The following is a 26,833-nucleotide window of genomic DNA, read 5'->3' as shown; positions in this document are numbered from 1 at the left end:
GATTTATAGGTGAGTTCCATGTGCAAGACCTTAAACCCAAGATTGGTTTTGGATGTTCTTGTAAAAGGGGCCAAAATACTCATGCTGTCATCTCCAAATGTCATTGGTCTTTAAAATGTGCAATCAATCGGGTGTTTGTCAAAACAACTTAAGCATCTGCAGCACCCAGAGACATGAAATGTACTGTTGACAAGATTGCATATTGTCTTGTTTTGAATCAGTCCTCCTTTTGTTCTTTTGAATTGTGCAGTCTGGAGATTATTGTAAAACCAACAAAAGACATGTTCTGCTGGAACATCCAATCCACCGTGTGCAACCAGCGATGGAGTGTGGAAAATGGGCTCCGGTGATCTTCAGTTATCACCTCTGAGTCTGATCTGTGGTTATGTCATCAAAATGATCTGAGCTCCCTCCCCGGTGAGGCCCATATTCTGGACATCATTTTTTCCTAAGAGGCTGTTGTACATTTTGGCCCCACCGAAGCCTTTTATCAAATTAATAATAATCTGTCGACTAGTTATAGATTCTTGTGTTTATATCTCATTTGTATAAAAGGGATAATCAGCATCAGCCAGCTTGGAGTACCAGAAGGCTCGCCTCATAATGTCACTGTCTTCTCTCCAGGTTTCACTATATAGCTGGATTCAGATCAGCTTTTCAGCAACTTTACAGTGTGGTTGTTGGAGGCTACTATTTAACACGCGATTTAAGGAAAATGTTGGTAATTCTTTAACCAAAAACACGACTTGGAAGCATTTCCAATATTTAAAAGACAAACCACCCTCGTCCTCTCGGATTAAATTGCTTACCATATGAGTTTGGGAAGCTACTTTTAAGCCGTTTGGACTCATACCTCAGAGAACCTTAGAGGGGCGGTGCTGCCTCCTCTCCTCCCAGCCTCTGGCTCTCACAACCGGGAAGGCTGGCTCGGGGCGTGCGCTCTTGTGAGCAGCTCCCAAAAATACTCAGAGGGGCGGGGGGCAGAGGGGGTGAGACAAATAGACAGGAAGACAGACCCAGATCGATGAGACCGAGGTAAAGAGCCGCCATCGAACTTTGCAGCAGCAAAGTCTGTTGTTGTTTTTGTTTTTCCTTCCACATTTAGACCTCATTACGCGCACTGATCCTCCTGCTCTCCAGACCAAGAAGATGCCCACATCCTCCCCGTGTGCGTTCCCAAGGTCCTCCGTGTGGCTGGCATCTTTGGCTACGTTGGTGGTGCAGTCGGTGCTCTCTTCCTCCCCCTCTCCATATCAGGGATCTGCAGCCGGTGGGAAGCGGCCGGGCTTCATGGAGAGGACGCTGGTTCTCCTGGATGTCAACACCCGCAGTCCGATCAGAGTCCTCAACGACAACTTCCTTTCTTTGCAGCTGGACCCCTCGATCATCAAAGACGGCTGGCTGGACTTTCTGAGGTACCAAAAAGCCTTTCAGTTAGACCATAACTCCGATCTGTATGGCTGTCCACCTCTGAAGTGTTTGGCTGCCTCTTTATTCATTACGCACTCAGCCACGTTGTCTAAATTGTCATCAAGTGAGCCAACATATTTCCTCCTCAGTCGGGGCACTATGTGGTCTCATGATCCACTGACCAAATGATTTGGACCAGGACCGGACCGGACCGGTCCAGGCCTTTCAGATAGGAATGTAAGCCGAGGGACGGCTGCTAAAAGTCTGTCACTGACGGGCTTGTTGTCCCACAACAGCACTCTGACTGTACGGTGAGTCCCTAACAGTGGACATGTGTGTCCCATGCCCGTTCAGTCTACAGCGAAGAATGCCACTTTCCCAAGTTAATTAATTTATTTTTCAGCCTTTATTTTTTCCATAAAACCACAACAAGAGAAAAGAAATCCAATTAGTCTCCAATCCAAAGCCAGCCATATTGTTTCAATATGTTTTTATACAGCAGGATGAACGCTTGACTGACTTTCACTCGCTTACGTGCCTTTTCAATTGAGTCTGTTTCTCAGATCCGCTAAATTTTAACGTATTGCATAGCCTATAACTGACACATGAAACAAAATATTTTCAAATAAAAAAACCAACAAAAACAAAACGTCAACTCAAGTAATTTGTTTGCCTTAAATTACCGCATTGCCAGTAACATGGGTCGTGCCAGCCTGGATTTAGTTCAGCTTCATGCCATCGCTGTCAGAGATGGTCTCCACTGAAGATGATCCATAAATTATTAACAGTACATTTTATGAACACAAAACTGTTACAAAGCCATTTCATCATTGTGTGACACGGGGGAACATTTTTATTTGTCGATTTAATCCCATCTCATTCACGATTGCTCTCTTGGACAGCAGCTCTCATTTCTTTATTCAGTGTTTTCATCATTAATATCGGTTCCGCTGCTTTCCTTATCCAGGTCCATAAACACGTGCCTCCACCAGCTACCAGTTCGTTGATCAGCACGTCTGACGCCTGAGCGGAAAAACAAATATGTCGCCCTTTTGTTTTCAGACTATTTCACCATTTACGCACAAAGAAAAACCACATATAACACACAGACATATTATGGCATACACATCATGCAAATAGTCTTTCGCAACATGTTTTCAAAATGTCAACAATATTAAAGTATAGATCTAGTTGATGCCATATGGGCACATTTTACATTTTTTTTAATTATTAATAATAATATTTCTTACACGGCAACAAGCAGACCCGAGTATAACCCCAACAACCTGAATCTAACATATTTCACTACTAATAAGATTCCATCTCCTCAAACTGAACAACACCAGTTCAACTCTTTCCAAACTGGAAACCAATTTGTCATGCGCATAAAGCACACAGGAGCTGAATTTGCCCTTTAAAATTCAAAATTGACTTTAATTTTAACGCTTCTCTCGTTTACTTTGACCGCGCGGTGCTTTCGATGTCTCCTGCTTTTACAGTCACACCCACAACTTTTGGGAAAGCTTGTCCTCCGCCGTGGAACCAGCATGAATTCATTTACTTTTGGATTATTTGGACCCTGGTTGGCCCTCATGTGGCCTCCTTGGCTTGGAGCTGGCGGTAAGGACAGGCCGGTGCGGTGGGAGGCTGACACACACTCCACTGTCAACAACTGCACTGATATCTACAGGCTTGTTGGCTGAGACTTCTCACATCTCCCGACATTTAATTTGATGCTCGTGGGCTTTCACGATAAATCCGAAATAAAAGCCTTTTATTTGACTCCTTGCACCCTCTTCGTCACAAAAATACGAAAACGTAATTTAAACTGTGCATTCGTGTTTTTGTCAACCACTATTTAACTTGTATTCATGATATTTAAGTTTAGAGCCCAGTTGCTTTCCACTAAACACTCCCAAGATTAGTTTTCATAACACTGTATTATTATCAGTGGCTGTAAGTTAGGACGTACACTACAAAGGCACACGTAACGCACACACCTTGTCCATTTATGTATTTGTTTATTTTTGTTTAGATTCATATTTTTTATGTTTATTTTTTAACTTTTGCATTGGTGGAGATCAGTCAATTTACGGCTTAAACCTTTGCTCATGACCCGGAAACCGTGAGTATCAGTCCGTGCTGAGGTGTGTCAGGACGACGTTGGGAGGAAAATGGGACGAGGTGGAAAAAACTGTTTGGTCAGGGATTCATCTTACGGCGGCAGAAAGAAGCGAAACATGACGGTGAGGGTCAGGGCACTGAACCAACGCAAAGTCTTAGTAAAACAATATCAAAACGTCTGTGGGAACTTTGGCAATGGTGTTAAGGCCAACTATCCAAACAGTTTTTCATTTCCTCTGTAGGAGGAAGAACCTTCGCCAGCTGGATATGTATTTATGTATTTATATATATATATATATATATATATATATATATAAATAAAAATAAAAACATACTTTTGGGGGTTAGGATTGCGTGATAAAATTGTGATTTGTTTTTTTCTCATTTATTTTTCCAATAATTTGCCTGAATTTCAGAAGCGCCGGGACAGTATAAACTTTTCTAAAACTTTTGCCCCCAAGTTAATATGAAGCAACAACAACAACAACAACAACAACAACAAAAAAAAAAAACACTCGTCGGTCCTTGATGAAAGCAAACGTAGCAGCTACAGATTCTTAGATTTATATTTCAGTGTAGTCCGTCTTAGATGAGCCTCCACCCTGTTACCCACACATTACGTGTTACATGATTGCCCCCCCTGTCTGACACTGGACACGTGTTGAAGCCGCAGCGTGTTTCTTGGGCCTGCTGATGTCAGACACAAACACATGGCAGATGTGTTGTTTCATCAGCCAGACAAAGCCAAGTGTCGGTTTTGTGTTTTAACGTATGAACTCATGTTACAGGTGTTTAATGAAGGTAACGTTGTCACCCTACCTGCCCTGAAGTCGCCCCCCTCTCTCTCTCTCTCTCTCTCCGCAGCTCCAAGCGGCTCGTGACCATGGCGCGCGGCCTCTCGCCTGCCTTCCTGCGCTTCGGCGGAAAGCGGACGGACTTCCTGCAGTTCAACAACCAGAAGAACTTGGCTAAGTTCAGAGGCCCCGGGCCCGACTACTACCTGAAGAACTACGAAGACGGTGATTAGACACGACGTTTCCCCCCGTTTTCTCCTCTCCTGTGTGTTTGTGAAGAGCTTATTATTATTATTATTATTATTATTATTATTAGCCTATATATTATGTTATACGGCTGGTCTTAGGCTGTCCCAGTTTTTCTTTTTCTCTCCGTCTGTCAGACACCGAGTTCACTGCTTTTATTTACCGTCCATTTATTACAAGTGTCAGTTTATTAAGGACGCCGAGCTTTATAGTCGCCCTGCAGCGAATCCCACCTTCATTGATGTTAATTTGTTTGACAAACAAAACAAACAAACAAAAAACAAACAAACGCTTTATAGAGCTGCATTTCCGACATTTATCCTCCCCCCGTCAAAGAAAGAGGACTTATGGTGAGAAACAGCTCTAGTTCAACACAGGAGGGTGAAATGTCGCCGAACGTCAGTGCTGTGAAACTGAGTCAACACCTCCTAAAACCGCTTAAACTAAAGCGCAACAACTTCAGACAAAAAACAACTTATTTTAGCTCTTTTATGAGATGTGCTGGTTTTTCTAAGTGTGTCTAATAAAAATACCAACTGGGTGTGAATACGACTTCTGCAACACTTCTAAAGATAAATATAACACACTTATTTTTCTTTCTTACTTACTTTTCAATTTACCATGTGTTACTACTATCACTGGCAGTTCATTCAAAAAGTCCCTGTGAGTTACAACAGGACGGTATGTAACAAACAAAGCAGTCCTATCGAAACTTGATATATCAAAATAGGAAGCGTAGCTATGATATTGTTAATCAATGATAACATAAATAATAGTTGTATAAATTTTTTGCTGTGTCTATGCTGGCTTGCAGACATAGTGCGCAGTGACATTGCATTGGATAAACAGAAGGGTTGCAAACTCGCCAACCATCCTGACATCATGCTGGAGCTGCAGAGGGAGAAGGCTGCCACCACTCAGCTCGTCCTGCTTAAAGAACAACTCTCCAACATCTACAGCAACATAACAATAACAGGTAGGAGATCACACACACACACACACACACACATACACAGCGGATTTTTTTGGGCACGTGTTCATATTCACAAAGCATAGTTTGTAGTTTGCGTGTCATACACACTCCTATGTGCACATGCACTCACATAAGGTTCAAAGCATGCCAATGTAAACTATCAGCTTTCAGAATGACAAATGTAATTTGTAAAGGAGGAATGCGGGGATGGATAGAGGGGTGCAGCAGTGCAGGCTAGTAAACAGAGCACTGACATTTTCACTGGTAACAGTTAATGCAACCTGACTGCACAATGAACTTTAAAGTCCCGCTTTTGGGTGGGCTGCATTTCTTATCTGTTAATATGATTGACTAGGACAAAAATGAGGAACTGCTCGAGAATATAATTTTGTCAGTTAACATTTCTGTTGTGTCTTGTTTTTTGGATACAGATTTGAATTGGTAGGATTGGGTAGTAAAAACAAAACTACAGAGACTCTGTTTACCATTGAATAATCTTTAACTTGACCTCTGACCAATGCAAAATAGATCAATAGCAGTGGCATTATAAGCCTTTAATACTGTGTTGCTTTCTAATACTGTCGTCTTTGGTTTCTTGAAAAGACAGTGGGTTGGTAGAGTTCTCACTGTCAGTCAGATAACAGCTCAGGATGTGGGTCTTGACAGCCAACAAACTCCTGGAAAAATTATTGTTCACTTGGGATTTAGATGGTTAAAAGTCTGGAGGTCATATTGTGCACAACCCACTGTTCAGGATGGCACCAGATGTATGTATATATATATATATATATATATATATATATGTATATATATATATATATATATGTATATATATATACATCAAAGTACTTAGCCATGTGCTTTGAAGGGGGGGATGGGTTAAATTCAACAAAACAAAGTATATAAATCTTCAATATATCACAAAATCGCTGGGTCATTATACGCGCAACCAGTGGCCTTGCATGAGAGGGTTGGTAATGTGCTTTGCATATTTTTAGTAGGTCTCCCCTCATTGGAACAGTAAACCTCTGCGTGTTGCCTCGTGAGTGATAGAGGGTGATATGAACAACATGTTTGAGCTGCATATTTTCAGATAGTCTCAAGTGCAACATTCAAAACATCGACTTGTTGAATTCATTGATGATGAACTTTGAACTATGTGCGAGGAATTGGTTCAGAAGTTGAGGTCAGGAGTTTAGCACAGCACCATATCATTAGACTTTTGTTGTTGCAAATGAGCTACAACGTACAGACACTTCCCAACATAAGAACAAGTTACGTTCTGAACGGCCATTCTTATCCTGAACTGTTAGTAAGTTGTTTGTTCATAACAGAGCATGTCTTAGCGCTAACACAAGTACGACGAACTGTGATCCTGGGGTGGCATAGGCTACGGTGCCGCGCGCAATGGGTAGCAGTGAATTTGTACTTTGTAAGTAGAAAAGGTACGCAGAACAAAATTGGAGCTCACATTGAGCAAAGGGAGCATCAATTTAAAACAATTTTAACTTGCGGCTATGTCTGTTCATATCTCTTAATGTTGATAAAACTAATCCTTGTAAGTGCAGTAGTGACTGTACTTGTAGTGTAAAATTTTGTAATTTAAAACTTTTGGATTTGTCCTATGTAGACTCAATAAATAATAAATTTCTTAATTACATATTAGTCATGGGCAAATCCAAGCAAAATTTTAACTTTTGGTGAATATATGTCTTTTTTTTTTAATAGTATTTATATGCACAGATTTTTTGAATCTTTTCAATCTGCCATAGTCTTATCTAAGTGTTTGTGGGGACATTACCTCACCGACAGTGCGCCTGTGTATTTCTCTCTTTGCTGTGTCGGTGTGTTTTATAACACACCAACAAAATACTGAGTGTCCCGTCTGCTTGTACAGGTGGCTCACTTTAAGTGCATGCTTGTAAAGTTGCTATTGCAAAGGCTCATTGTTGCAGTTTCGTATTTATCTGTAAGAGAGTTAAAAACTATTAGTCAACAGTAATAGTATGAAAATTTTTAGTTAGGGGAAGTGAATAATGAAATGTTCTTGTCTTCATATATTCTGCAGTTCTACATCATCACACTATAATAATGTGTATAGTTACATCTTGCTAAAAATAACTCTAAACTAATAATCAATGGTCCAAACTACTAGCGTCAACTGGGGTTCGGCAAGATTTTGCTTATTCTGATTCCCTCTTTTAATTCCAAAGTGGTTAAAGAAAAAGGAGGTCAGATCTTTATTTGTTTGAACATTAACTGCACAGAGAAGAATTGAATAAACTTTAAATTTGTATTCATTATTTACAGTTTTGCAGTACTAGTATTTACAAACATAGTAATGATTTACTGATGATAAAATATACAAAGCTCTTTTAATTCTGCTGTTGTGCTGACTGAATTACTTTTGTTAAATACCTGAAATGTAAATATTGAGAATAGAATGAAATAGAATGAAATAATATTGATGGTATAAAAGTTGCAGTGACGAGAGGTGCTGTTGGTGAAGTGGATAGAGTGCGTAAACGCCATAAACAGGAGGCCACAAGATACTTGTTGGCGTTGGTTTAGTTCCATTCAGCGTCATTTGCTGCATGACATTCCCCTCACTCCCCCGTTTCCTTTAACTTTTCAAGCTGTCATCTCTAATAAAACAAACAAAAAAAGTTGAGGTGACAATAAATCACCACTGAATTTTATTTTCCCCCACATCAGCCAGTTTGCATTATTTTAGTGATTGATCAGGGCCCTGTGGAGGATTTTGTCTTTAAATGTGAACTCCAGACCTCAAGGCAGAAAGAGCGATGCTGTGTTACTTTTGGTGCAGGAGTCATAGTTGTGATCAAACTGTTTGGCAGGGAGAATGGTTTGGGATAGAGAGTGTGTGTGTGTGCGGGTGGTGGGTGAGGGGGGTTGCTGTATTTTCCCAAAGCTGATGTGTGCTCACTGAAATTCTTATTCTTCCAGGCACAGACAAAAACTGCAGCTGTGCCCCTTGGGAATATTTAGCAAAAGTCTGAAAGATATTTTTCAAACCCTGTGTAGGTGAAGCTGCTATATTGTGCAGTTTAGCTTCCACCAAGTGTTAAAGTCGTAGAAATAACTTGCCAAAATAAGCACATATTATGCTAAAAAAAGTGCTTTAAGGGTGACTATGAACTCCAAGTACGTTGTGTAAACTTGAATCTGTGCAAAGGCCTCATCTTTGCGGTGGAGAAGCACAGGGTCCAGGCATTTGTTTAAATATGGTCTGGTAACAATCAGCCAAGATTCACTGTGTGTGTGTGTGTGTGTGTGTGTGTGTGTGTATGTATATGTGTGTGTGTATGTGTGTGTGTGTATGTGTGTATATGTGCGTGCGTGTGTGTATGTGTGTGTGTGTGTGTGTATGTGTGTGTGTGTGTGTGTGTGTGTGTCTCTCTCTCTCTAGGCAGGTGGTGTTTAAATGACCTTTAACAGTCTTGCTCCATCCTTTTCCACTCACCACTGTCTGACTTTTGACCCAGGCTTGTTAGAGCTATCAATAATGGGGCCAGTCCAAGCTAACACACACAACACACATTTGCACACACACACACACACACACTCAGCAAAAGAGTTAGCTGAGAAAATACCCTGAACTCAGATAAGGTCAGCATCATCTCATGTCTCCATATAGGAATATATCCCTCCATCATAAGCCACTTCTTCAGTTCTCTCTTCCCCTGCTTCCATCAGCTCCCTCCTCTCCACAACTTAACACCTGTCCTCATTTTCTTTTTATATGTTTACTATAGCTTAGCTCTGTATACTGAGACTGAATGTGAAATCCTGTGTTTATTTGATACTTCAGAGAATGAGGCAGTAGATCGGTTCAACTTGTGACCTCTAAGGCCTCTTTTGTGTGTTTAGGATTCATAGAATAAACGTAACTCAAATTAGGAATTCCTGCACTGTGTTATTCATATCATCTGAGGTGGGGTGATCAATATTTTTGAACACGGGCAAAAAGAAAATCTTTCCAAAAGAGAGAAACTGGAGAAGCAAGACCCAAACATCGGATGTTATCAGTTATGAGGTCTGCTCTGTGAGAAAGCGAATTGCAAACTTGCTTTGCTATTTGTACTGGAAGAATGAAGCCTTCTAGCTGGAGTTCCTTTACAAATCTACTCTAAGGGACAAAAAATATATATAATTTTTTTTTTTATATAAATAACCTCACAAATAAGGGGAGAAAGCAGTGCTTTAAATTATGTTTGCAATTATGTATATATATATAAAAAAAAAAAAGCTGCAAAGCTGTTTTTGGGATTTTTATTGTCGTTTGAATCACATGTTGATGGGCCAGTTATTTTTTGGAAACAGGCGGCCACTGGACATCAGTGTAGAGAGTCAGCAGTGTTTCTTGTTAGAGGAGCTGCTTGGATGAGACAGAGGCGCAAAGTAGGACATCACCTCAGGAAAGAGCAGGAGTAATGTAGATGGGAGACAAGCAGAAATGAGGACACGGAATAGCCAATAATTGGATACCACACCACATGATCCACGAGGTCATATATTATTGATATAAAATGAATAAATAAACCATCAGATTAAAGAGCACAATTTTAATGTTGAAAGTTGGCTTCAGGATGTGGTTGGAGGTATACAGAGTAACACATGACTGAGGCTTTCCTCTTTCTTTCTTAGTCTGATCTCACAGGTGTAGTATCCAGTGACATGAATGTTTACAGTGACTAATCAGTTGTTAGTTTAAAGTAAACACTGTTGAGAGCACATTGGACACTAATACTTGAGAGCCTCTCTTTGAACTGACAGAGAGGTGAGGCCATCAGAGCCAGGAGCCTCTCACTTAAAGCTGCAGGCCTCCGTTGAAAGGAAACATGAGAGCAGTGAAAGTATAGCAAAGACATTGGAACCAATAATAAAGTTACCCTGCTTTCACAACACGTGCAAGTGAGGAAAAAGGCCATTACTCTCAGCTGAGGTAGTGGCCACTTGGCGCTGGCGCCATCTTTGGGCTTTCATAGCTTCTCTAAAAACGATACACGTGAAGAAAGAAGCCTCGGCCACTGTGCTTGTCGACTGATTTTGTAGTCGAGGACGGTTTGTCTTAAATGAAAATCGGCTTTCTTTTGAACTTCCACCTTTGGGCTCCTGTAGTTCAGAGGCAGCAGAGCCTCTCCCTACCTGATGTTGATAGGCAGTCGGGCTGCCATCTTGGAGGTTTAGGTACGGCAATTCCACATGGACAAAAATGGCGCCGGACTCAATTGCTATCCACAATGAAATCCAAATGTCACTGTCCCACGGTGCTGGTAATGATGACAGCTGTGAGTCATAAACCTATTAGTAAGATTAAATGTCCTTGTTTCAGGATACTTGATAGTAATTCATGATGATGCGTGCCCATTAATGTCCTGATTTTTTTTCTCTGAAGTTTAATGGGCCAGTGCATAGGATTTAAAGATAGTTGTGAGATTGTTACCAACTAACTACTCCTCCATTTCCGTGTATGTAAGAGAACTTGTCTGTCCATTATTGACTACTGTTTAAATATAGGGGATGGGTTCTGTCTAAGAGGACTCTCTCTCTCTTAATATATATATATATATATATATATATATATATATATATATATATATATATATATATATATATATATATATATATATATGTTCAGTTTTAGGTGATTGAAAACACACAAATAAGACATAGTTAAGAATATTATACCGAATACACAGTGGTCCTTTAACTCATCTACACATTTTCTGACAGCCATAATGCTCAGCTCACATTGATCGATGGGCATGTAGCATAATTTATCTCACCGTGCAGTAAACTGGAGTTTGCATCTCAACCCAGACCTACAATTAAACCCTCCCCCTTCATTAAGATGAACCCCAGCCATTCTGAAATCATATAACCAGCTTCTGCCTAACCATAACTATAACTGAAAGCTTTGTCTATCCAGCATATTTTTTGAAATGGGCCAGGCCAATTTTGGAAATATTGCTGTTTTGTATTGTGCTGGAGTTGCGTTTGGGTTGGGGTTAGGGTTACTGAACAGAGATGAACTGAGATTTTTCAGAATTGTTTTGTGCTGATGTTCTTGAAATGCTACAGAGAGAAAATATATCATAAGATAAAAATCCACTTTTGTGCACTTCTGAAATATTCTCTTATGTTATCAGGATAAAAAATTGTGTGATTGTACATTTTAACGCAGTTTGTAGCTGTTTGTAGTTCGTTAGTATAAAGGACGGAGAATGTGTGGAGCTTTGCCAGTGTGTTTATGTTGTGAGAATTACAGTGTGTACACATATTGCAATATTTTATTATTGCTTTGTCTCAATTATCACATCAGAATTTCAATTTGCAAACCCGGTACTGAAAAACAATGGAGAAGACAGAAGTGTAATTTATTTCCCTGACAAAAAGCATTGTGAGTCACAAAACAGGACATACAAAAAGGCAGAAGGTTAGAAATCTGGAAAGACAAACATTACGAGCAGGCACAGAAAGGGGAATTTACTAAACATCTGTGAATGGCTTTAAAATGTTTTCATCAAAACAAACTGGCACAGCTGTCTACAGTCAGAGGGCCTCTAGTTATAACTTTCTGTTTTTACTCATTTGAGAATCAAAACATATTTTCTTGCAACAGTGGGAAACATCCTCCATCTTTCCTATTAGTTCTGCTATATGACTCCTCCCAGGCTTTTATCTACTTTTCCTTAATCTAATGTTTTAATCTGTGCACTGTCTGCCTTATCTTTTTGTTTAACATCCCTTCACTGAATGTGCACATTCACACTCACACACGAGGTGTAAATTGTGATGGACTCAGCATTTGGTGTTGCAGCTGCTTCAATACCTTTTCCATCTCCAGCACGATGCTGAATTCAGATTTATGTGCCCTTAATGCCAAATTCCATGCTGCCATGACGGCAGTAAAATGAATTTTATCTGCCTTGACTTGTTGATATTCAAAACTTTATTATTGATTTCAGTAGTTAGTGTGAATGTTGGAAGGACCATGGGTAAAACAAATAATATTAAAGGTTATATGTAAGTTTTCCAATATTAGACTATTTGCTTTACTACATTACTAAAAGAAAATTACCTGGAACTCTCCACTACTACCAACAATTAGGGAGTTGGAATCGTGTTTTGGCTGTTGGCGGTATTAAAATACATTAAGTTTCACAGCATTGTCAGATACATCTATGAATCCAAACATATATTTAACAGTTTCTTTTCCTATGTTTTTATATGATATTAAACGCCACACACTGCAATAAATCATTCACATTTCATTTCCATTCATTTCTTCATTCATTTCTCATTCACTTCAATGGGAAAGTGGTCTCAGACGCTTGGACTCCTCTTTAAGTCAGGTCTTTTATCTACATTTTAAAGGTTGGAGGGAATTTGTCTTTTTATTCAAGCAAAAGGCTAAAACTCTAAACAGAAGCTAAAACAGATGCTGAAGCTCATATTTTTGTCTTGCAACTAAGCCATATATCTTGCAAACCCACTTCAAATACTGCTGTAGCAGTTGATGTTTCTGTAGACACTTCTACAACATCTGAAAAGTGTTGAAATTCTCATTGCCTGAAACGTTTTATTTTTGGAGAAAATCAAAACATGTGTGAAAAGGTGGTGTCCATGTATCAGTAACACAAAGAAAACTTCGCTATCTCATTCTAAGTGTACCTGAATGTAAGTCAGGGAGATAACCTGCAAGACTAGCTGCATCAATCTCATGTAATGTGGACACCCTGTGGTTAAACAATGAGGACAAATGCAGATTAAAAAAAAAAGTTAGAGATAACACAGGATAACAGGATATAGATGGAGGGAGGGGGTATAGATAAATACAGAGAGATAGTCCACAGTGTCAACACGGCCACTGTAGCTAGCCTTAATGCACTTAAGGGTTTTTGGTTGTCTTACATAAATCCTTATATAAATATGTGTACCTCTATATTTTAGTGGAATTAAATGAAGCTGGACTATTTTAACCAACCCATATTGCATGGATTTAGCCAATGGTGGTACTCACTGCTTTCTCATCCTTCAAGTTCTTAATAATTGCAGAAGGTAGAGACCCAAAAAGAGGAGGAGACATATTAATGGTTGATGGTCAAATTTACAAAGAAATTGCTGGTACAAACAGGTTAGAAAACTGATCTATGTTTCTTTAAAAAAAAAAAGGAAAGAAAAACCAAAATATAACAAACAAGACTTGGCTTCCTATACATAAATGGCTTTGGATTCTGGCCGCTTTGGTTGTAGTGTTTCACGCCTAATTATTTGTGGCATTAGATTACACAGTACCAACAAGCAACACACTTGATTATATAACACTTGATGATTATGTATTAGAACCAGACCAAGGAGTGCATTGAACGATGCTGTTGGCATGAACCAGGGACAGCAAATTGAAATCTTGCCATGTTGAAATTGCAGGGAACACCGAAGCCAATGATTGTCTACGTCTGGCCACCAGAGACTAACCTAGCCGCTAGCTGAAGTAGTGCAGTTAAATTAAAAGAAAAGAACAAACACTCGGGTTCATAAATTTGATCAATATATTTATTGTCAGAGCTTTTTTATTTCCAAGTCCAAAGAAGTTTTCTGAACTAAATAAACTTGCTAATAGTTGTCTGTTCAAAACAAGATGGGCTCATTTGTTTTGTGGTTTACTTAAATCTATCTCTGCAAGAAAATTTTAATTCATGTTTGTGGTTTTCAGGGGTTTAGCCCACTACATTTGCCCTTTTAGTGACCATGTGCATGTCAGTACAGATGTGTTTTATGTCATGTTTTGTTTTTAAGTACATCTTCAATATGAAATTATTTTTCAATAACCCCAGTAAATTATTAATGGTAGACATTGGAAAAGCACAGCCCTGCAACACTCAATTGTAACTGCTTGAGTTTCACACAAGGTGGAGTTTTTTACAATCTAACACGTAAGACTATCTACAGATAGAGGAACTTTGTTACAACAAGAATACTTCGTCTTGATTTATTTCACGTTATTTTCCAGCCTAACTTGTCGGTTTATAAGTATCTGCAGTGATGTCACCTCAGTGTGACAAACTCTTGATTGCCATATTGTCTGTTGCTTTTTCTCTTTACACTTTCCACATGGCCTGCACAGACCCAGAAGTCTCTCGTTTTTTTTTTTTTTTTTGATTGAGAGAATACCTACACTGTTTAAATCACGGATGGATGTAACATGCAATTCCATGTGCTTGCAATATGCCCTGAGACAAGTGCCAGCAACCTGCAAATGAATGTCAATTTAATAGCCTGATGCATGGAAAATGTTTGAAAGCAGTCCTTTCTTTCCTATGATTGTTTTGCATGACATCCAACCTCCACATTTTTCCTCAGAACTGTACAAAACATACGTTTAATATCAAATTTCAAATCACGGAACTATGTTACTGTGTACTGAGCCAGTTTGTAAAAAACGGGATGGACGTGTAGTAGAAATCCTCCTATATCTTGAGCGTGTGTGAGTGTAAGCGCGCGCACGCCTGTGTGTCAGCTTTGTATGGATCCAGATGAAGTTGTTATCCTGAGGGGAAACATGCCTCCTTCATTACCAGTGAGACACATTTTATTTCCTTAATTTGACTCTCAAGCTGTCATTTGTTGTTTATGAGATTGCCCTGTGTGTATGTGCACGTGTGTTTGTGTCTGTGTGTGCCTCTGTATATATTTGTTATTAAAGTTTTCCCTGGAAGAAGGGGCTAGTAATTGGTTAGGTGTTGTAGCCACTGTTTAGAGAGGTGATTTGACCTGGTTTAAAGAATGTTACACTTCTTTCAGCCTTTTACACAGGAATTTAACACACTCATTAGTGTTACACAAATGTTTGCGGCATTTCTGTACACATGTGTGAATGTGTGTGTTCAAAGTAAGTGGATCCTTTCCTTTTCTGGTACTTGTAGAGTGTAATCAAGACCTGATCTGTCATCATCATCATTGCTTTGGCCCTAATCCAAGAACCTAAGCCACTTAGTGCCATAATATCTCGTTCTGGCACATGTTCCACTGTAGGGGAAGGCTTGAGCAAGGGTTTATTTCCAAAAAGAAAAATGTGTCGCAGCAAGTGAATCAATTGTCTATCTGACCATCTGGCACCAAATCCATTACACTTAACACATTCAAAGACTTTTATCGATTGATAATTCCACAGACTTCACATTCTTACCCTCCAACATACCATAAAAAAGTCTGTGTTTTACAGTACATGTATAGCAGTACATTCAATAAACAAACTAATAATAGAAACTGCATATTTTATCAATATCAATGATAAGAAACTTAATTCGCACTTACAAGTATATATCACAGTTGTCCATCCAATTTTAGCATTAATTTCCGATGTTAAATCTCTTTTCATAAATGACTTGTTAGCTATTTTTCCAGTGATTTAGTGGGACATATGTAAATGAAATTGCACTCCTCTTGTATGTTGCCTTAAGAATAAGCAATTTCTCTTATAGTTATATATTGAAATTGACTTTCTACCACAGCTTGAATAGTTTGTTTTTGAGAAATTGATTGTTTCTCCTCTTTATAACATATCCCTGAATGTGTGGGTTTGCCTACTGAGGAAATGCCTGCCAGTGTTTGTTCTCCAGCTCCAGTGACATTAATCTCAGTGTGAAAAAAAAATCCCCACGTATAATATTCTAATTCCAGAAACAGTTTCTTGCATAAGAGTTTGGTGTGTTTTCACTTCTGGCCACTTGTGAATCCTCTTTAATTCCTTTTTTTTTTTTTTTTTTTTTACTTGGAGCATATGGCTGGTTGGATTGTGTTGAACCTTGTCAGAGGCCATCTATCACACCATGGTGTCCTGCTGTGTTGGAGATTCACAGCACAGCTCTGAGCCCTCAGAATGAGAAAACAAGAGCAAGAGAGACCAAAGTTAGATTAAGAGCGAGAAGAGAGGGAAGGGGAAGGGGGATGGAGGGAGTGAAAAGTGAAATAACAGCAAGAGACAGATGGAAAAGAGAGAAGGAGGGAGGAGAGCAAAGAAATAAGAACATTTTAAGAAGAATAACATTTTCCAGTGTAAGACATACAAAGGTTTTTCACTTCTGCTCAGAGTGAAAAGTATTTACTATCCCAGGAAGTGTAAAGATGCACCAAGCTGACACCTGTGGTGTAAATCTTTGCCTTCAAGGTTGAGTAAGCGTGTTCTCAGGGTGCAGTACCTTCAGCATTGACTCCATAACAGCCTCAGAGCACACAAATGAAAAAAAAAATTAATAAAAAAGGGTGTTTCTAAAAACCTTTTATAAGCTACTTCAAAACTGGCGTCAATTTCTGCTTATCTCTGACACTTACAGATGGAAAACAGATCCTTAAGTGTTTCTTTTTTTCATGTGCTTCAAAAAAATACATATTTCAAATATAGCTGGCAATGCCATATATTATACCATATGAAATCAATCATTATTGAATTTAGATTGAATGTACAATTACATTTTGTCTTTACAACTGCTAAATAACGTTCACATTGTTTTGTAAGAGAAAACAACAAGAAGAAGTGGCACAGTAATTGAGAAAACATGTCTTTCCTTGTTGAAGTGTTGAGAAAGAGACTAAGCTGTACCTGCTCCAGAGGCATCGCTGCTGGCTGTATTTGTCCTCTGACCCTCACATGAAAAGACAACATGCATTTTACTCAGAGCAATGGGATGTGAGAAGACGCTACTTCCTAATTTTCCTGTCTGGAAGGCGCTGTTGGTGGTGGTCAGAAAATCTGTCTGGTACTTGCTAAAAACAAAGGAAAGTTAAAAATATTAAAATGAGATTGATGAGAATAATGTTTTTTCCCTTCTCTTGTCCTCTGTCGCTCTAAGTTCTTGAAATTTCCTGAAATAATTACTAATATAATTATAAATAATTATATTTCAGAATCTCAGTAGTGAGATTAGAGTGGATGACAAAGGGAAAAATGTGAACACTACTTTGTTCTTCAGCGAAGCTGCATTTAAATTCAAATGAAGGACAAGAATGTCTTTCCTCTACTGGAACTAAAATTTGTACCCGACTGTGATAATTAAATTGTAAATTGTTGACTTGATGGAAAATCTCCTGCCACAACCACAAGGTTTCTTTGTTGGTAAAGAGTTGTCTATTAAATAAGACCAATGAGTGTCAAACTGACATATTTCCTGTCTCCAATTCCCATTTAGCAACAAAAAAAATTTAACATCCTGCTCAGCTGAAGAGGAACTGCACTGTTAGTTCTTGAGAACAGATGAGATTCGACAACTAATTACCCATCAGCTTTTATTCTTTTTTGCTCAGCACCGACATCAAACCAATTGCAAGCATGCCTGCATCTGTACAAAAATCCAGACAAGGGCCTGATTTCCTGTTTTCATCTTGAAACCTCAACCCTACAGGTGCCCAGCTATCCTCCAAAACAATGATTCATACGGCAAACAAACAACTAAATAACAAACAACCTGGTAACCAGACAACATAATCCAGAGCTCCAGGAAACAGTCTGACAGTGAAATATTTCCATTTCTTTTTGTTGTGAAAGATGATGATTACTCAACAGCTTTGGGTACTAATGGACTGCGTAGATTTTTGCTTAAACCTGAATTCAGTTAACATAAGTGATATACTGAAATTAAAGAAGCATGATTGGCTATGTGTTTTTAGGTTAAATAGACTTTTGAATAAATCCTTCAGCCAGAAACTCAGTTGTTGGATATATTGTGTGGTCCAACACATATGGAAGGTTGTTTAGATTCAGCTGTTCGGATGGTAACCTACTTTTACTGAGATCAGCAACAGATAGCGGTTTGGCAATGTCTTAAGATCAGACACCTTCGACTAGTTTATTGTCTCATTAGAGAAGTAATGGAAGCTTAATGTTATATGTGTAACCAAATTGGTTTCTTTCTCAATTGCCAAAGTCTCTCTTTGTTTCTGTTTTTGTGAATTGGCATAAGTATCCCATAATTGGTAACTTGGGTTTTTATTTGGAGGTTTTATTAGATGCCAGCTGATGGTTTGGTTACAAGATGACAGAGAAAATATGTAAACAATTTTATGGCCTTTCATCACTTTAAGCACTGTTGTCCATTTAAAACAAATGTAATTATTTTAGTCTAATATAGAGCTGTTTATGTGTTGTAGAGAAATTAAAAAAAACTAAACAAAACAGCACATCAAAACAGTCAGAAAGAAAGACATGGATGAGACCCATGATCAGATAATGGCTGGGTGCCCTCCAAGCTTTTTTCTCTGAAGCTGTTTGATTTTGAGGAAACTCTGGCCTGCAGGACACAGCTCTATATTATTGAAAAAATTTTATGAGTCCATAAGTGTGTAATGAAATTTGCCTTGGTTGGAGGGGTGAAGCAAGAAAAGGTAAAATGGAATTGAATTTTCTGTGTTATTTTCCTTCGAGCCATATTCCCTTAGGGAGCATACAGGCTTCTTGCAGTGGCCCAGGAGAAGAGGCCAAGTGAAACCTTTCCCTGAAGTTTTGAACCTCTACTGTGAATGGCAGGAGCCGACACCTCTAACCAGGAGCAGATGTTTTGCTTGGCTTGGTCTTTTCCCTGGCAGAGGAGGAAACATGGGATCTGATTTAGCCGGCATGCCCCACTCATAGCACTAATAGCCTGGCTCTACATGGTTTGTTTAATCCTTGCCGAGCACTGCTGCCCTCAAAATCCTTCACTGTGTGTCCAGAAAAGATGCTGAAATAGAGCCAAGCCAAAAACAGCTTTTTCACACTCACTCCAGCATCTGAACTCTGCTAAAAGGAAGCTGCAGGTGATTGTGTTTTTATGTTGGCAACTGATGTCCACAATACTTTTTTTAGTATACCATTATATTAGTTTAGGATGAACTCAGATGAAAGTTAGTATTTATTAAATAGGGTTAGGGTTATTTATTTTAAAAAGGATAAAATGATGCATCTGTCTCCTGTAATTGAGCAGTAAGGGTAGACATTAAAAATATTACCCCACATCTTTCATATTTCATCTTCTCCTCCCAACATGAAACACTTTCAAATGCTCCAGATGTAACCTAAACATCCTTGTCACACCAGATGTGAACTGCTTGCTCTGCACTGGCCTAATCCCTTTTAAAAGCCACCTTATTCTACTTAAGATGACTTGCGTATGAATTCTTGTCACCTGTAATGTTTCAAATTACCAGATGGCCGTTTTGTCCTCTTTCGTTTTCAGGATCAGCTCATTGCTTTACAAAGTAAAACAACAAGGATGTGTTTAGATTTACGTATATCGGTAGAATATAAGTTTAAATCATTGATATTTTTTTTCCATATAAAAACTTACATTTCAGCAGCGTGACTTAAAAGAAAAGCGCTACATTAATATTAGGTTAGACATTTTACTCTACTTCATTTACTTTGACTAGTTTCTCTTGTTTTTTTTTACTTAGAAAATAACTGCAATAAATAAATACTAAAAGTGTTATTCAAATGCCTGAGTCCACTGTAACAATTTGATATATCTCTAAAATTGTTTAGGTTTCCTTCAGCCTTTGTAAATAAGTAAGCATTTATTTGTAAAACTGTGGGAGGTGTGTGTGATTAATTAAGCGTGTGCTTTATTCATTATTGGACATTACTGTTTGTGCATCTCTTGAAAGCACCACTGCAAGAGAGTGTGAAAGTTAAAGCTAAATCAGGCTATTATCCAAACCTCAAATCTTAACTGACCAGTTAAACAAAACAGAATTGTAAAACAAATAAAACTTCTGCTCACACTTTCACAAATTACAAATAGAGAAAAAATGTTTTCAAATGTGGAAAAGCAGTTAGATATTTATAATCAGTAGACAGACTCAGAGGTATGCAGCTGGACAATGAGACTGATGAAAAGATGTTTTGAGACTTTGGGAGATATTTGTTGAGGTGAAAGGTTGGAAAAAGTTTCATCCTTTCTCCCCAAACATCTGGCAGGAATATCCATCAGAGTGCTGGGACAAGTCCCAGCCTTGTTATAGCAGGTTTCTGCAGAAAGTCAACTGGGACTGAAAACCTTAGAGTTATGGGAAGAGAGGCTGTCAGGCTGGCTGAGGCAGGTACCCCCTGTAGTGTCATCCTATACTTGTGAGGGTTTTGGAGAACTATGATGATTTGTTTCTCTCTTTTACATGAAGCTACATTTCTGTAGCTCAGCGTCATTATTTTATCACAGTAATAAAACTAATGGCACTCCTGCACAGCGTGTGCCTCGGCAAAAACCAGATAATACTGTATGTCTGTGATTATTATCGCAATCTGCACTAAATTGTACAAGCCATAGATCTTTTTTTTTTTTTTTTTAAACAGTCCTAAACATACAGTCAAATCAACGTACTATTTTATTATTTCCCAACCTTGTAATATGTCGGAATTAAAATTTCGTAATATATCTTTTGAATTGAAATATGCTTATGAAAATTAATTCCTTTATTCAAACACTCATTGGCAAAGATTTGGTCACATTTTTACAGGTAAATATCTGAAAATAATTATCACATAATTGACTAGATTTTTAAAGTTGTTATCGTGTCATTTATTCAATTAGGTTAATTATACATTATTATATTTGGACAGAATAACAAATATAGCAAATGAAATCATGACGCTATAATTACCTATAAAACTTCTGCAGTGAGATATAAGATGGTGAGTATGCGACTGTTTAGTCTGGCTCTACTCATTGAGCTGAAGACAGAACCTCCAGTTTAATTGAAGCATAAGTAATGTGTGTGGATATAGTTTTGGATTGGAAGATGATTGCTCTGATTATGGCGATTATTCTAGCAGTGAAACAGTCTGGGATACCCTGTGTTTTCTTTGCTGCCCAGCCTGGGATCTGGTCTCCATAACCCTCATCCATCAAATACTGTGGGATCAAAGGTACCCTTGCTGATCTGGGAATGTAGCAATACTCCTAAATACTCCAAACAAATGTTTTGTTTTTCCTTGGTTTTCCTCGTCTTTCAATTTTTAAACATAATGAATTTCCAGGTGGCCCACAGAGGCATTTGCTAAGAGCTTAAAAACCCTCTTCCCATAGATGAGTAATCAACGAACACCAGCCTGAGCAGGTGTTTCATGGAAAGGCCCGCAGACATAATTTTACATCCAAACTCTTTGATGGTTCAGGGGCGGTAAAGCTCTGGTCAAACCTCCCTTTTGTTTCACTCTATCTGCCCAGAGGAATCTTGTTTCTCTGCAATTACAGAGTAATCTGTGCTCAATTATAGTATCAGCAGAGGTGTGCGACAAGATGGCTAACCAGATAAGAAGCAGAAACTTCACAACCATCCTATTTGGAGGTGACAGCGTTACTAATCTCCGGGAGTAAAAATGTCAGGTATGGCTGTGATGCAAATATCTTTGTCTTATCGCCAACGTTCAAAGAGATGCTGCACAGAACTAAAGCCTCCTGGGCCTGTTGGCAGTTTTTGTACCATGTGATATGTTTAATTTTGAAAGCCCTCTCTTTAAATCAAGCCTGGCCTTTCAGAGCCCTGTCATCCAACAGAGATTAAATAACATGCTTTATTTGAGTACATAAAACTGCATATCATGGCTCTTCTTCATTGTCTATATATATTGTCCTTTACTTGTCATAATGTCATCAAGCTGTCCTCGTTCATAATTGTCAGTGACAGTATCAGTCAGACTCAGTGGGTGACAGAACACAACATGCTGTGACACGCCTTCAAAGGGGAAGGTTAGCTCTCGAACATCTCCCTCCTTTTTACAAACATGGACACATGTCAGACATGTTGGCTGCATATTAGACTTTGGCTTGTTGAAGAAGCCACCGAACAAATTTACACCAGAGAAAATGTCATGATTAATGTAATTTTTCATGCAAGACAGCTACTAAGCTACTCACATGTAGCACTGTGAACATCTTGAAAATGTAAAAGCTTTTAGGGTTTGTTTTTTTTTTTTTGTTTATTTGTTTTGTTTTTTTATTTCACGTAATTGAAAATGTTAAAATGTTAAAAACAGGAATAATAAAAGATGCTATTAAGCTGTGTAGTGAGAAAACGAAAGAGGAGCTGGATAATTATGGATGAGTCAAGATCAGTTGTTGATGTAAAAAATGGATTAGTGGAGCTTTGAGATTGGTCAGTGTGATTGGTAAACGGTGTTGTCCTTATTCTTTACACAACTTCTAGCAGGATGCTGTTTTCTTTGGCTGCAGTTACGCAAGTTTGCTTACATTTGGTCTACAACTGCCAGTTTAGCTGTCAGTAAGACACACTGGACCACCCACTGATAGGCTTGAATACTTGAGGATTTCTGATGAGTTTCAAAAGATGATTTTTTTCCCCACATGCCTTTAAGACAATTATATAACACTAACTTTTAAAATCACTTCAACATCATTTTTGACTGTGAAAGGAGTTGACTGCTGTGACTTCACTTTGGCCTCAGGGTTTCAAAAACTACTCAAAACATCTTGTAATTAAGAGATTTATTTGTTGACGACAGAGACGGACCTTCATTCAGATACAAGAACTAGTGAACGGACTGTGATTTCATAGCAGTGGGATGATTGATAGCATTTTTAGCTCATGGATGTTCAATTCTTTCTCCTTTGGTTGTGGTTACTTGGTAGCTCCAGTGCAAACACAAAGAGGGGACCTGAAAATGTCTCACACACCTTGTTTCGGTACAAGCCAAACATGGTGAGGTCATTAGTATTAAAAAAATCAGATTTTTCCCATTAGGGAATGATAGACAGTGGCCATTGCCAAACACATGGGAAAACCACTCACACCCCATACACATTTCCCTCACACCCTGTTCCCCCAACAAGTGGTTTGAGTTACATGACCCAAAGCCAATGAAAGGCGGCTGATGTTATTTTGTCCACATCTCTGTCTTTGATTTGTTGTATAATGCAGCCTGTTGCCTGGGCTGGAGCACACACAGAGGTGCTGAGAGTGGATGTTCTTTACATTGAGAACAGTGTGTGTTAACATACCACTCATCTTACTCACCAGCTCAGCCAACTTGCTCTGCATCTCCTTACACTTAGTTACAGAGGAGGGCCACACACAGGTCTAGTCACAGCAAATTCACAGATTGAGGTAATCTCTTTCTCTCTCACACTGTTGTTTCCACACACACATGCACGCTCACACACGTGCACACAAACACATCAGTCCCCCTCTACCAACAGAATTGAAAACAGGTGCCCTCCACATATCTAACATTCTTCCAAAATAGAAAAGTGGTTTGACCTGGATGGTTTTTGCTGGAGTGGAGCCACCCTGTATGAAAGAAGAGTCCATGTGGAGATGTGTGTGTGTGTGTGTGTGTGTGTGTGTGTGTAAACATGGAGGCGTTGGGTTCTGTGCAACACACTGGTGGAGCAGCACAGACTCGAACTATATTGGAACCATATTTCTCCCTCTGCGCAACCCTAACATGCAGTGTCAAGTTAACATCAGGATAAATCGCAGATACACCATGCGAACATAGCAAACTACCACATTTAATAGCTTTCGATACAGCGACCGTAACAGTATCCTTGTCTGGCTTTCACCAATTTGGATGAATGATCAAACTGCATTGGTAGCTGTTCTTCAACTTTTGACTATCCTTTTTTAAAATTGTGAATCGGAAACGTCAGTCTTCAGATGACCTTGCTCCATTCACATAGTCTTTTTCTGTAGCCACAGAGGGTCTGGTTAGTGGAGGATCTGATCCAATAAGAAACATAAGCCAGGGAACTGTGAGACCAACCAATGGAGCTGGTGGAGAAAAGCGAAGCCATGATGGAGGAGCCGATGATAAATGCAGCACACTTGGGTCTTCCTGGATTTTTTAGCAGTTTACTTCCAAATCTGTCACGACTGGTATGTGGCTAAATGTGTGCACGTGGTGTGTGTTAGGAATAAATGTTAAATGACTTTGCAGTCCATCTGGTTAAACCCCAACTACTGTCATCAACAATTGTCCCCAGCATGATAAGGACAATTTGAAGGATGCGCAGTTTGAGAGTGGCTGCATCCATTGTGCTTTTCCCCACTGAGCTTTTAATGCCAATTTAGTGTTTGTTTTAGCGTGTGTGTGTGTGTGTGTGTGTCTAGCTGCACACTTCAAGCTGATGCTAATTGTTACAGCTGACAGGGAAATTACTGACATGTCTGCACTTGCATGTGCGTATGTGATGTAATTTCATGCACATGTATTTTTGAGTATTCTATGATAATCAATAATGGAAATCCTTTGTCTGCATTTTAAACTCTGATGAGATTGTGTTCAAGGACACTTAAGATTCTTTTTTAAGTGCACTAGAGTGCAAGATGTGCATCTTTAGATATGGAAAAACACATTGTATCCATAAACGGGAAAAAAGGCTCAGAATTAATTTCTCTAAACAGCCTTCTCCCCTGTCTGCACATGTCTCTTGAGGATTTGGTTTGTATTTGGCTTTTAAAGCAAGCCAGAACTCAGCTCAAGTCTTCTTTTGTGTGTATGTGTGTGTGCTGTATGTTCCAGGCTGACTTTGATGGGACTAAACATTCAAATTGACATTTGATGTGGCAGTAAGCTGTGCTTTGCAGCAAGTCATTATATATCTATACTGAACGAAACCAGAGATAGAAAACAAGGTTTTCTGTTAAGGAAATACAAACAAGGAAATGCAAATGATGGTAGGAACGTGTCTACGTTTCTGAAGTCCAAAACAGGAGTTGTTGCTACAAATCAGCTGGATTGAAATATTAAGGGAGCAAATGAGGGAAGATGCTGCTTGTTCCCTCTGAATAAATCATGGGTACAGGCTGTTAACATGACTTCAATCCAAACCCGGACTGCTTTGGCCGGCTTTGGCCTTCTTTGGCCTTCTTTGTGAAATATGAACGTTTCAGATGTTGGGAGAATTCCCTAAATAGTTTTTTATTGCTCGTTCCTGTCTGCTACAATTTTTAAATATTTCTTTGTCTTCTCAAGTTTTGTTTTTATAACTTGGTTAAGTGAACCTGTTTTTCAGGACTCAGAAGCTGATACGTCTTACAAACCTATCCGACAGTATTTTGTATTTCCTTGTGCAGGGCAAGTACTGAATGTAAATAAAGTGATCGTCAGTATAATGTAAAGAGGATGTAACTCTCATCAGCTGACAGTGACTCACTAATGATGGGGTTTCATTGGAGAGTTCAGATGGTTGTCTGGTTCATGTGTGTGGTATATAAACCAGCAAACACTGTTTGTGTGAGTGCTTAGAGAGTGTACACAAACCTATGTGTACTTCAGAGTTTGAGGGAATATGCAGGGCTGCAGAAATGAGGCATAGCGCTGACTGATGCTGCCGGCCTCTCTGCTTCAATGAGCTGGCTTTTCTATCAGATAGACAGCTTGACAATATCCAGACCCCGCTCTTTCCGTTACATACAAATACACAAAGGCACGCCAACACATGCATACACGCGGGCACATGCATACACATGCAGGCACACACAGCTTTCTTGGGTTTGTTCTGCTTGTTTCTAGCTGGACTGTTTCAAAGATAAAAGAGAAGTTTGTAGCTGAGTGAGTCCGCTGAAGTCCGACCTCTCAGACAGGCCTTCATTGTGTTACGTGTAACTGAGAATTCTGAGACTCACTTGAAACCATATTACAACATAAGAAACTACCATTCTTACAAAAACAGCAAATTGAATAATGATGTTGACTTTAAGAGATCATTCGGTGTCACAGCGTTGTGCAGCATTTGTTATTGGTTTGATACGTCCAACAGAAGTAATGGCAGTTTCACGTTTGCCTGATTTATTGGGAATGTCTGTGTTTGTGAAACAGTAGATCATTTGTACTGTTTCCATTTGAGACACTCCAATAACAATAAGTGCTGCTATTTCACCCTAACCTCAGCATTCATCTCAATATTTCAATGATTCTTAATGTATTTCTCCTCTTCAGCATTATGCAGCTGTGATAGTGAGTGCTTGCATGTGCGCACACACCCCCACAGTCTCTTGGTAATGTCATTACTTTGACCAACTAAAATCACATATTTGTAGTTCAAGGACTGTATAGGAGCTCTTTCATGTTTTGTCCAAGTGATCTGCCGCTTTCCTGACACCAGTAGGGTGGAGCTACCCGACATCCTTTTCTCTTTTGAGGAAAACGATGAATGAGGACTTTGCTATGCTGGCCAGTAACACTAAAGTTAGAGCTGAGGCTGGTAGCCATTGTTGTCATGCGCAAACCAACAGAAGTGTTGGCATCTGGTCACCAGGTTTGATTGAGAAT

The 26,833-nt window shown here is 39.0% G+C and overlaps 1 protein-coding gene across 1 annotated transcript in view; it reads left to right on the top strand.

Moving 5' to 3' along the window:
- The first annotated feature begins 1,149 nt into the window (after positions 1-1,149).
- The window catches only part of hpse2 (heparanase 2), a 48,888-nt gene continuing 23,204 nt past the window's right edge, over positions 1,150-26,833 (top strand). Inside the window, exons 1-3 of the mRNA XM_029521555.1 lie at positions 1,150-1,415; positions 4,399-4,553; positions 5,389-5,550. Of these exons, the coding sequence (XP_029377415.1) occupies positions 1,150-1,415; positions 4,399-4,553; positions 5,389-5,550 (583 nt within the window). The remainder of the gene's footprint in view (positions 1,416-4,398; positions 4,554-5,388; positions 5,551-26,833) is intronic.

This window comes from Echeneis naucrates, chromosome 15, assembly GCF_900963305.1.
Source record: "Echeneis naucrates chromosome 15, fEcheNa1.1, whole genome shotgun sequence".
Classification (NCBI taxonomy): Eukaryota; Metazoa; Chordata; class Actinopteri; order Carangiformes; family Echeneidae; genus Echeneis; species Echeneis naucrates.
This window is presented reverse-complemented; position numbering and strand designations above follow the sequence as displayed.